This window comes from Olea europaea, chromosome 12 (genome assembly GCF_002742605.1).
Source record: "Olea europaea var. sylvestris chromosome 12, O_europaea_v1, whole genome shotgun sequence".
Taxonomy (NCBI): domain Eukaryota; kingdom Viridiplantae; phylum Streptophyta; class Magnoliopsida; order Lamiales; family Oleaceae; genus Olea; species Olea europaea.
Window position 1 is genome coordinate 7,244,824 of NC_036248.1, and position 12,784 is coordinate 7,257,607.

At 29.9% G+C, this 12,784-nt stretch overlaps 1 protein-coding gene across 1 annotated transcript; it reads right to left on the reverse strand.

Moving 5' to 3' along the window:
* Nucleotides 1-9,677: 9,677 nt before the first annotated feature.
* On the reverse strand, nt 9,678-11,350 carry LOC111406512 (LOB domain-containing protein 1-like). The gene is made up of 2 exons (XM_023035925.1): nt 11,141-11,350; nt 9,678-10,019 (listed from the first exon to the last, which is right to left on the reverse strand). The coding sequence occupies exons 1-2, from the start codon at nt 11,348-11,350 to the stop codon at nt 9,729-9,731; spliced, it is 501 nt and encodes a 166-aa protein (XP_022891693.1). The 3' UTR covers nt 9,678-9,728.
* Nucleotides 11,351-12,784: the final 1,434 nt, after the last annotated feature.

Consider the following 12,784-nt stretch of genomic DNA (forward strand, 5'->3'; position numbering starts at 1 on the left):
TGAGAATATGGTTCTCTTAACCCACTTGCTTCAGTTTTTGTGAACCATTGGATGAAGATCAATGATTGAGATTTAATCTTGTGGGAGAAGCTTTGACCAAATTTTCACCTAACATACTACTTACCCCACGTTTTTGTGTAAGAAGGAGTGTCTACGGTTGGGTGGGGGTTATTTTAAAAGGGAGGCAGGCTGGTCATTTTCATGTGTGGCTCGACAGTAAATTTCCTCCATTTTTGGTTCCTTAAGGTGGTCTCTTGGTTGGTGGTTTTTCAAGGGGTTCTTTGCCGGTTCTTTCTATCTCTCTTTGGAAGGCAATTTGCATAGCATGGGGCTGTTCCTGAGCCTGGAAAAACTGCTATAAGAGGTGAAGAAGTTGCTGCAAGGAAGAAGAAGAAGCTGGACAGATTTCAGCCATATAAAGGGGTTGTATTCTTCCGATTTTATTTTCTTGTTTTTGCCTTGAATCTTGTTTGTTGATTGATGTATTGGTTGATTGAACTCCTAGGATCCCCAAGAGTAACTTGATAAGAGATTGATAAGGTAGTCACGGCGAAGGAGGCAGTCGTGGTCTGAATGGTCGATTCCATTAGCTCACCCTTCGTCATCTGTGACATGGACAACGAATCAAGAATCGCCATCAACGGAGAAAGAAGAGAGATAGTGTATCTAGTGTGTATTTTGCTCTGTTGAGGAATAATGGTTGGGAGATGCTAGGGGAGTTTGTTATTTTTGAGGTTCCTAGACCATTATTTTTATCATCCAAGATGTTTAGTTCTAGAATAATACTATTTAGCAGAAGCAATGTTATGTTAGTTCTATCGAATTCAGTGTATCAAATTGTTTTTAATTTTGTTATGGTTTTATACAATTTAATTCATTTAATTTCCAATTATTGATTGAATTATTTTGTCGGTTAATTGCAAATTTATTGTGATGTCAATTTAAAATTTGGTTTTATTAATAATATCTAAGTAACAAAATTTAAAACTTCATTATGAATTCATCGTTGGATTTACTTTTTTAAAAGATAAAAAATATTATAGATACCAATTGGTTAGGATTGTCCATCAAAACTCAAAGACATGTTTACACCTCTATTTCCATTTCATCTGGTGAAAGTCCCAATCTTTGCAATTCAACTCTTTTCTCCCATTTCTGCTACAAACAGGGGCGGATGTAGACATTTTAAATTAGGGTGTCAAAATCAAACTTTTAAAAAAAGTGACGAATTTTTTTTATTACTTTATATGAGTTATAAACTGTTATACTACTTTTTCATCTTGATTATTTTTACATCTAAATTATATACAATTCGATCAATTTTATTATTATTATTATTATTATTATTATTATTATTATTATTATTATTATTATTATTATTATTATTATTACTACTACTACTACTTCTTTTCTCCCATTTCTGCTACAAACAGGGGCGGATGTAGACATTTTAAATTAGGGGGTCAAAATCAAACTTTTAAAAAAAGTGACGAATTTTTTTTATTACTTTATATGAGTTATAAACTGTTATACTACTTTTTCATCTTGATTATTTTTACATCTAAATTATATACAATTCGATCAATTTTAGGATTATTTTTATTATTATTACTACTACTACTACTACTACTTTTTCCTTTCAATCAATTAATTTTTTTAAATAATAAAGAAGAATTAATTGATCGAGAGGAAAATGTAACAATAATAAAAAAGTCCTAAAAATGATTGAATTTTTTTATATATAATTTTTTTCAGATATAAAAATAATCAAGATAAAAAAGTAGTACAACAATTTATAATCCATATGAAGTAATAAAAAAAATTTATATTTTTACGTCCAAAAAAAAGTAAAATTTGACGTCATACCACATATAAAAATTCCTAATAAAATTATGTATATTATATTGAGAAATATGTTGCGCAAAATTAATAAAATAATTGATTTTTTTTAAAGACGAGTTATACGTCTCTTTTTGCCCTACACATTTGACGTACGTTTAACTATTTTCGATATTCATTTAGATCATTCGATATATTTATGATATAATTCTCGAAATGAGTTTCAAGAGGATATAGAAGATTTATGATTACTGCTAGGGTATAATCATCGAAATTTTTTTAAAGTTAGCCTCTTATTGAAATTTTCGAAATATTATTTTGGGACGGCCTACTTTGATGCGTCGTAATATTTGTTACGATTTGCCATTTCGCATATCATTAACGACGTGAAATAGTAGACCGTGAGTACTTTAAGAATCTAATATTTCAACTTCGCTTGATATTCCATAGTGAGCAAAAAAAAAAAAAAATGGAGGGTCAAGTGATCCTATGGGACCTCCCTTGGGTCTGCCCCCAGCTACAAGGAGTTGAATTGAAAATGATTTAACAAGATACAAAAATATATACATATTTAAAATTATAAAATTAATGAGTTGTTATAAACAGTCGTGTTTAGACTATCATTTTAAACATGTCAGTAAACTTTGGGTAGAAAACCCCAATGGTGGTTGTACTTTTAACCTTAAATTTTCCAAATGGTCCTGTTCAAAGTTGTTTCCGCTGCCTTCCCGTAGTTTTAACATCATTTTTCGTTCATAACTCCTAATTTTAAAAAAAATTAACAAGTTCGTTTGCCACGTCGTCAAAAATGTTAATTTTCGAATGGGAGAAAGCGGCGTGATGGACGTTGAAACAATAATGACCATTAAAAAAAATAAATAAATAAAGTTTCATTACTGTTTATAAACCATAATGAAAGTAAAATGATCATTGATCTTCTTAATCCAAGTCAAAAAAGCCGACCTTAAGATAACTAGGTGGCCAAGCAAAATTCTTGAATTCATATTTTTGTACCATTTAATGAAAATTTAAATTTAACATCATTCACATGGAGGAGCAACTTGAATATAAAATACACATCAATAAATGTCTACCTTCTCTAATAATATAAATTATAAAAAGACGACCCCCTGTTTAACAACCATTATTCGGGAGAAATAGAATTTTGAATAGTGATTTTAAGGAGAACGTATGATTAAAAGTCGGAAAAAAATTTTAAATTTACGTATTTAATATTTTATTGTATAAATATGTGGTTAAAAATGAGTGTTTAAAAAAAATTGAAAATAATGATTGTCAAATAAGTACAATACCCATTATTCTTTAACATATCATGTGTATGCTTCACCTTTCCTTTGGAAAAATTTAAAATAAATAAAATAAAATAAAATATCTTAGATTACATTCATTTTATGTGAAATTGACTCTAAGAAATGATGATCTCTTTCGGTAAAATAACATAAAAACAATACAATCTAGCTGCACTTTTTATTATGACTAGTTTTCCACTAGTGCAATGCACGTGCTATATCATTTTTTAGATAATATTAAAGTGCTAAAATATCTATTTATTTATCTCAATAAATCTAAAAATTTGATTAATTGTTTAAAATGATAAATGAAAATGTAATCTTCATGTATGACACACTCTGCATCATCATATATTTTTATTACATTACAGTTTGTTGCTTAGCAACGTATTAGAGAACTGAAAAGAAAACAAATTTCATTCCCACGGTTGATGTGCAATACTGTCATTGGATTCTATAAATCGAAATGCAATCAGAATCTTTCTGTAAAATGTTACCGAACCTAAGTGATTGGTACATAGTAAAAACCTTGAAGTATAAGTTTAGCAATAAGATAAATAATCCTCTCATTGTTGACATAAAGGATAAAATAGAAGTGTATCAAAAGGAAAACTTTGATGCACACTGAATTCTTAGTAAGAATCTGTTTGTAGTTTTTTGATGTAAAATCATGCATTATGGTATTATAAATAATTATTTGGATAGACTACAATGAACACACAAAATATTTTCTGATTTAAAAGAGATGAATAAGATCAACAAAAGGTTTAAGGCTGAAAATTCTATAGTCATGTATGCATCAACTCACGCCAATATATAAACATATTAATTAGCTCACCAGATTGGAGAACAAGAAGTTTGCCACAGAAGTTTTCATCTCCAAGAAAGTAGCTTGAAGCAATGAAGAAAAGTATCATACATTATTTACGTACCAGATTTAAAACTTCTTTACAACAAACAAATTGAACACGAAAAATTGGAAAAAGAAAAGAAGACATATAAATATATTGTATATATGGATGTGTATAAAAATCTCAAACCTTTGTTGCAGTCCCAAAAAGCTGAATCAATTATTCTGAAACAGCGATGGAATGCTTTCTAGCAGTAGCTCTAAATGTTGGCGGCATTGTATTAACACATTGCAATCACTCAAGAAACTTTGTACATGAATGAAATAATTAATACTTTGAAACACCCCCCTCCAGAAAGATAAAACTATATATTTAAAGAGGAGAGGATTGGAAAATGAGAATTGACATAAACTAAAAGTAAAATATTTACAAAGTTGGAAAATCAACCTTAATCAAAGAATTAAATGTCAAATTTTAGAACGTAACTAAATTACAATAAGAAAGAGCTAAAAATATTAGCATATATTCCTGATCATTCCTAAGAGCACTTCTATGTTTGTTGGTCAAAGAGAAACATGGGTTAAGATTTTTGGCCAGAAATTAGAAAGCAGATGACTGAAAATCCATGAAGTGTAACTTTCTTTAAAATTGCTGGTCTTTAACTAACTTTATGTGATTACACATACGGAATAAATGAATGACTCCATGGCTCCAAGTCATCACCCAATGAAGTAAAATTAAATCCAGGGAAAATTGATTTCAATTGTCCTCATAATTTCCTTTCCTGATGCCATCTTTTCAATCAAGACATGATCCTCTAGGTGATACAATTACTTCATTTTGGTTTCCCATCATGCCAGGGTTATCATTTCCATTTTTATTGGGATAAAAAGCACCATAGGTCCTAAAATTTCGAGGTTGTAAATTGATGGAATCCTTAATACAAATGAGCTTGAACAATCATTTTGTAGATGTCACAAACTAATTGAATTAGCTAAGATAATATACATAAGTGTACTTGAGAGTTCAAGTTGAAGCTAAACAGATCATATTTGTCCAAAATAATTGATACACATAAGATATACGAAAAAAGAACCACCGAAGCATATATATAATATCTTTTGGCACTATATAACACATTCATAGGTAGTAAGCCCTTACTTTTAAGTGTTCATGAGCTGCTTTGACAATTTGCCATCTTTTTTCTTCTTCCAATGATGGCCATTTTTTCGAAAATTTCATAGCTTATTATGGTCAAACATTATTGTCTTCTTTATTATTATTATTATTATTATTATTATTATTATTAAGAGAAGCCTGTTATGAATGAAGGGCTGATTTAAATGGCTAATGGTTGGGAGTACAATTCCCATAGCCAATATGCCTATGAAATTAAAGTTCGGTATGACACGAAAATTGCCTTAAAAGTTAGTTGGAGTAGGCTTCTTTTTTCTCGCATCCAAATTATTATCCTTATTGCAAAGTTGATTAGCACTGACTTCGAATAGGGATTTTCAAAGAATGTGCCTTACCTCCTGGCTGCATTATTGTGTCTAGCTCCTAATAGTTTGACTTGTTTGGTAAAATAGAGTTGGGTCACATACTCTCTCTTGCTATAATGATATGATGAATTGACTTATTTTTTGTTGTAGTATCCCTTTACTCCCTCAGTCCCATAAAGATAAGTTTAGTTTCTTTTTTCGTATGTTCTAAATTATAGGCTACTTTCGAATATTGTTTATTTAAACTATTATATTAAAACATGTAAGTAAAAATTTATATTTCCAACTATATTAATTATATTTTCTTGATTCGTGTAAAAATGGAAGCAAACTCATCTTTATGGGATGGATGGAGTAGCAAAGATTGGGAAATGTTACCAAAATAATTTGCACCCAAGTTTACTGTATTAAATAATATCATAAATTTAATTCTTTTTCCTTGATATCTTTTGTTCCTCCTTTTTTACTTTACGGTAATACGGATTTGTCAATGGTGTGTAGAAATTCATTTTTTATTCAGCATTAATTCCGATATTTTTTGGTGATTTTCAACAAACAAGTCCGTTTTCAGTTCAAGGGGTTTGGAGAGTATGTTACCGAATCTTCTAGGTCAATGATTTCCTGGTTAGTTACTATTTTTAGAGAGATTCGATAGGTTGTTATTCCTTAATTAATGGATGAATTTTTCATATATAGAAGGGGTTGTACACAAATTATTTTCGAGTGTGGAATAATAGTTATTTCCCTCAACATGAACACTGAAAACTGAAAATACAAGAATAAGCATAATGTTTGATCTATTTCCGATGGGTTCTTGAGATAATGGAACGTGGAATTGACATACCTCAATTCGCCAATCTCCTATTTGGTCGTAATTTCTCAATCTTTTCAACACAACACCTGAAGTAAATCAAACAATCAAAAGAAACTCCTATTAACAGTAAATTCGAGAGAACTGTTAAAAAATATAGAAGAAGAGTAAAATCGAGCTACGATTCGTATTTTAGAAGATGACCTTTGGAACTCTTCTCCACAAAGGAAATACAACGACGAAGTTAGGGTTGATGACTCAAAACGTACTGACAACTTCTTGGAAAAAAAACTGGTTCTGTAACCCGAAGTGCTTACACTTTTCTTCTTGTTTATTGCTAACCTAAGGTAAATGGCAGAAATCAAAGTCAATAAGTGTATATGAGAAGATAACTTTGGACGACTGAAATATCACTCTCCCAGTCATCAATTGTGGCATGAGTTAAATATCTATATTACCCCGTTTTGTCTTTGCCTGGGGACCTCAATTTGTGAATTACTAATACAATATGATAGAAGGATAAAATGGAAAAATGAAAATACTTCACAAATGAATAGTAAATAAATGGCATATTCATTCTTAGAGAGGAGGAAAAAAAATAAAAATGCGAGGTGATCTCTCCGTGCTGGACACTATATATTATTATATTTTTTTTAAATGCTGCAATGGTAGTTTATATATATTAAATTTTTTTATGTCATAAATATATTTTTTATAGATGTTACGTAAAGAAATGGAGAAAAGTAAGAAAAATAAAATAACAATTTATAACCCATATAAATTATAAAGTGATAATAATTTTATTAGGAATTTCTACGTCCAAAAAGAAAAATAATTGATGTAATACACATATTTTTTTTTAAGAAAATGATGTAAATTATATTGAGAAAATTATCCCGAAAAAATAATAACATTAATAAAATAATTGATTTTTTAATACACATGTTTAATGTACGTTTAACTATTTTCTATATTCATTTAGATTATTCGATGTGTTTATGATATAATTCTCGAAATGAGTTTTGAGAGAATATAGAAGATTTATGGTAGATTTTTATAAAAAAACTAAATAAATCACACGGTGAAAAGAAAAAAGAAAAAAATTGACACAAAAAAGATATCAATCACCCAATAAAAAATAATAATAATAATAATTGACACTGAGCATCGTTTAAAAAAAAAAAAAACAAACGTATTGTTGCACGGAGCATTGTGCCGCAATAGTTTTTTTACAAATCTATTTTACCCTTATAACATGACATGGAGTATGTTGAATCATGTGTATTGTTTATTTCTTAAAAGCTATTGCGATAAATCAAAGTAAAACTTAACACAATATTGAAAAAAATTTAATACTTAGTCGAAAAGATATCGATTAATTTATTTGACGATATTGAATATTGTAGATGTATATAAATTTCAGGGGATTAAATTCAAATATATCAAAATTGGGTGATTAAATAAAAATTTCAACCCCGTTTAAGTGACAAAATATTATACTGTGGCTCAGCTTGTGTTTGATTCCATTGATTTTTTTTTTCATTTTTCTCTCTTTTATTTTCAATCGCAGAATCTTACATAAAATAATATTACATGTAAATAAAAAACTCTTCATTAAATCGATTGGATATTGAACAATAAAAAACGATTCGATTAATTACACGATTTAATTATATTGAATATAGTTATCATCAAATACATCCTTTATATCTAAAATAACCACCCAGATTAAAATAATGTTTAATATATAAATTATGAGCTCCAATAATTTGGGTTTTTAATCCATGCATCAAGGGGACATTTATCCTATCCCCAAAAAATACATTTCAATTATAGCAACACAAAATTGAGGCCAACTAATTTTTCATCTTAATTATTCTAACATCTGAAAAAAATTTATATATAAAAGAAATTCGATCATTTTTAAGAATTTTTTTCTTATTGTTACTTTGATCAATAATTTTTTAAATAATCTAATAAAATTTCTAACGTTATTTATAAAATTTCCTAATAAACTTTTAAATTTTTTTAATGTCAAAAGAGACATCATTTAAAAAATTAAGAATTTCGATAACAAGTTAATTTTAAATATTCATCGATAATTGTAAGGTAGTCGAATACATAAATCTTCTATATTATCTCGAAACTCATTTCGAGAACTATATCATAGACATATTGAATGATTTAAATGAATATCGAAAATAGTTAAACGCATATCAAATGTGTGTTAAAAAATGCCTATAACTCATTTTTTTTCTTAAAAAAAATTAATTATTTTATTAATGTTTATTATTTTTTGTCGACAATTTTTTCAATATAATTTACATCATTTTCTTAAAATATATATAGGGGCGGACCCACAGTGGGTCCTAGTGGATCACATGAGCCCCCAACTTTCAAATATATATTTTTTTAACCTAGTCCAATCAGGCATTAATTTATGAAAACCGACAGTGATCAACAATAGGGATTGAATTGTTGGGGATTGACTTAATTCTTTTATTCTAAAAAAAGGGTAAAAGGGGAGAAAAAGAGGAATCTTGGGCTGTTGTTGAGTGCTGATTAATGGGGTTGTCGGGCATATTGTGGCTGGTGATTATGTTTGGATTTACGGAGATTTGGAAAGCTCAGAGGAAGTCTTTTCTGATAAGTTGTGGGACAAATTCCAATGTAATTGTTGATGGGTGGAGAGGAATTGTTGACACAGTTCTCTTATTCTTGAACAGGTTTGAATTTGTCTTGGGTTTTTGTCTAATCCTCCTTTATATAAAAATGGAGCAGCTTGAGAGATTGTCGAAGCATCAAGAAGAGTCAGACTTGGAATCAAAAGCAGATGTTAATCTTCTTGTCAGAGAGATTAAATTACTTCAAAGTTTTCAATTAGAATTGAAGCAAGAGGTTAGCAGATTAGCCAAAGAGAGAACCAAACATAAGGTACATTCTATTTTGTTATTATTGAATACTTGCACTCGGAGGTATGGAGATTGGTTCTAGAACCATCCTAATTCTAAATAATAGTTCTAGGACCAAACTAATTCTGTGCTTTGTAGATTAGGAAAATACAGAATAATTTACAAATGAAAAACATTGAGGAAATATTACATGTTGGGTTTCAACGGTATTGATTTTTCCAGTGGTTCAGTGGTAAATGTAGATAAAGTAGAAGATTAAATTGATAACTCGATCAACTCTTCTTATATGTTAGATAAATTATATGGGCCGACCTTACAAGTATATTTCGATTTGGCTAAAATACAAGCCACCACACAGCATAAGTAGCATGTTTAGGTTGAATTTGAACTTATAAGCCTACCCAAACATACTCTAAATAATATTCTCTTTTTGAATTTAAAAAACAATGATATTTCGGTACAATTACTTAAAAATATTCCATTTTAGTATTATCTTTATTTGTTCAGATCCAGCGGGGTTCCCAATTAGTATCATCATACGGCTGCTGTGGGATTAGGGTTTCGTGATACTGCAACATTTCTCCTGGAATGAATTCTGCAAAATCGGCAATTTCATAGGATTTCATATTCGAGATTTGTGCTTGAGCCTTTGCCAACTCTGTTTCGAGCTCAATCACTTGCTTCTGAAGTTGACAAATGACGCCGGTACAGCCGTAAACTGGATCTCTCAATCTTGCATTGGCTTCATAAACCATGCTGTCAACAGCATCTGCTCTTTGATTTTCAGGAACTCCCTGAAATATGAATTATCTATTTGTGTCACCACCAGCATATCTGGCTAAGCTTGGAAGGTTTCCTTTTAAGTTAATTTACTTATGAGTTAAAAAAAAAAAAAAAGAAGAAGAAAAAAGACCTCATTGCAAGTTAGAAATAAGTAAATAACTTATTTTGAATGCAAAGTAGGAGTTTCTGTCGAAAATGTAACTATATTTACTTTAAAAAAAAAAAAAAAAACACTACTTATCCAACATGTTTGAGATGAAAAATTACTTAACAGTAACTTTAATTTTTTTAGGTTTAGCCAAACTTGCTCTTTACATGTCTATGACCACATATGTGAGATCACGTAGAGGATAGTTCATGGCATTTAATGATTTCAACCCTTTATGTTGGGAGAATAGTTGAAGACGATGTGGCTTATCTCCAACAATTGAAACTTTTAATGAGATGGTTTAGTTTAAGTTCAAAACACAATTAAAAAATAGTAAGAAATTATTTTTATGATTAGTTCCTAATGTAGGATGATCAAATTAACACTATAAAGCCACTTAAGTTATTCAAACACAAACGATACTAAATCAAAGCAATCAAAAGTGAAAATAAGGGGCCACAAAAACGGAAACGAAAAGGAGAACGGAAATGAAGAAAACATAAAAGGAATCTCATGCACATACATACGTATACGTATACTCATCTTCTTCTAGCTCTGCCGCTCTGGTCTAGGGTTACTCACTTTCATACTAATTTATTTATAGTTTTCCCTAAGCAAGAAAATCACAAGTGAAGAAGCACTTGCATTCTTGTAATTGTATACATTTGGACAATTTTTTTTTGGAATTAATTAAGCTTTAATCTGGGGGTCTGAGAGGAAAACTGGGTTGGTCGAGAACTTTGGAAGAAATTCAAGATGAATTTTTCTTGATTCCATGCATACTCTCTTTTATCTCTCTCGATGAGCTTCACCTTAATTTGCTTATCTCTCCTACTTCTTTTCTTGAATTATCTCCTTTAGAATTACTTAGAATACCAAACCTCCCTTTTTGTTAACAGAATTTATTTTATACAGAGAAAAAGTGATTTCAAACAAATTAAACAAGATTTCATGCATTTTCAGCGTGCATTAAATAATTATAACCTGCAATAACTTGATGATGTTGCTAGCCCCAAATACTCTGTGAGCCATGGCGAACTTCATTGGTTCACCCGGCGGAAAATAAGGCGCTAACACACATTTTTCAATGCATCTTCGCCGTAGGATTTTGCATGCAGCACAAGGACTGGTAATGACTTGTTGTGGAGGAGCGGAAGTTGTCGTGGCGGCAGCGGTGGTTCCCACGTATTCCATATTGTTGTTGAGGAGTGAAGGGTGGTAAAGTTGTTTTGGTGTTAAGTTGGTACGTTACACTTGCCAATGGAAAAAAAAATAAACAGGTATTTATAGTAGAATAATGCCGTTTTGACTGAAGAAAACTGACAAAAGCAGTGCTAGAATCCTAGGTGACGTGAAGTGATTTGATGGAAAATGTTATAATGTTTTAAACAATTCAATGATAAAGTGTCATATGATATTATGTCAAGTATTATGACACTTAAGTATGATTGTTTATACTATGGGCTAGATCGAAAGATGGATTAGTGAACGTCAAATCCCATTCACAATGAATACTTATTTATATAATATAACTAACTTTCCATGGAGGTAGCCAAGTCGAAGTCACACATACTGATTCCGGCTTGAAAATTGAAAGGGTTGTGAAGCATGTTAATTGAATGCTTATTTGACACGTATCTAATTATTCTGATTAAGAACATGGATATAGCTTGACAATGAAGTCAAAGTTTCATTTGTCAAAACTAGCTGGCATGCTTCACGATGCGTACATGCCACCGACCTATGATCAGTAAAGAATTTCAGTTTCAACCATAAATACCTTTTTCTCTTAAAATGTCTCCAAACTGTTAAGAGAGAAGCTTCACATTAGATAAATATTAAAAAACAAAAAATGCCTTAACTTCAATAATCCTAAAATATATTTTTCTCTCTTTTATTTTTAATAACATATTCTATAATAAAATAATAATACATGTAAATCTAAAAGTATTCATTATTTATTAAACACACATTCTCTATAAAATACTACTTCAAAACTCTTCTCGGACTCAAACAATGGCTTAATGTGTTTGGCATTGATTTCTCTAATTATTTATAATTATATTGGTACAATTTTTTAAAAACTCATTTTCAATCATACATGTTCTGAGTAAATTAATTTTGCTCATGAACTCATAATTTTTCTCAACTTTAAAACCCAAATAATAAGAGGAGGAGGAGTAATAATAATAATAATAATAATAATAATAATAATAATAATAATAATAATAATAATAATAATAATTTTTCACAAAACTTATCCTGTAAAAATCTATATCAAACATATTCTTAATATCATGAGTTTCATGATAAATAGCCAAGTTTAGGAGTCTTTTTCCAATTTGTTCGTTTATAAAATGCCCTTACATGTCTGTTTGAATTATAGGAAGATATAAGTGACTGATAATTAGTAATTAATACTTGTGAAATTCATAAAATATATGAAAAAGGGTGATTAGGTCGATTACACTCTTGCCAATACTCTTTGCTCCAAACTCGTCCTTGCTCAGCTCCGACCTTGACTAAAGCTAATCTCCGTCCTAGCTCCAACCGCTGTCCTAAACCTGGAAGCTAGTTTGAGTCCCCTTCACTTGATCGTGCCCCCATGCCCTCGTCCCACTAGTTTTT

What these genes read in the sequence shown, in the direction of transcription:
- LOC111406512 (XM_023035925.1), bottom strand. Translation starts at nt 11,350, where the DNA reads ATGGAATACGTGGGAACCACCGCTGCCGCCACGACAACTTCCGCTCCT. An exon ending in ACATCATCAAGTTATTGCAG is followed by an intron (nt 10,020 to 11,140) that starts GTTATAATTATT and finishes TTCATATTTCAG; the next exon opens with GGAGTTCCTGAAAATCAAAG.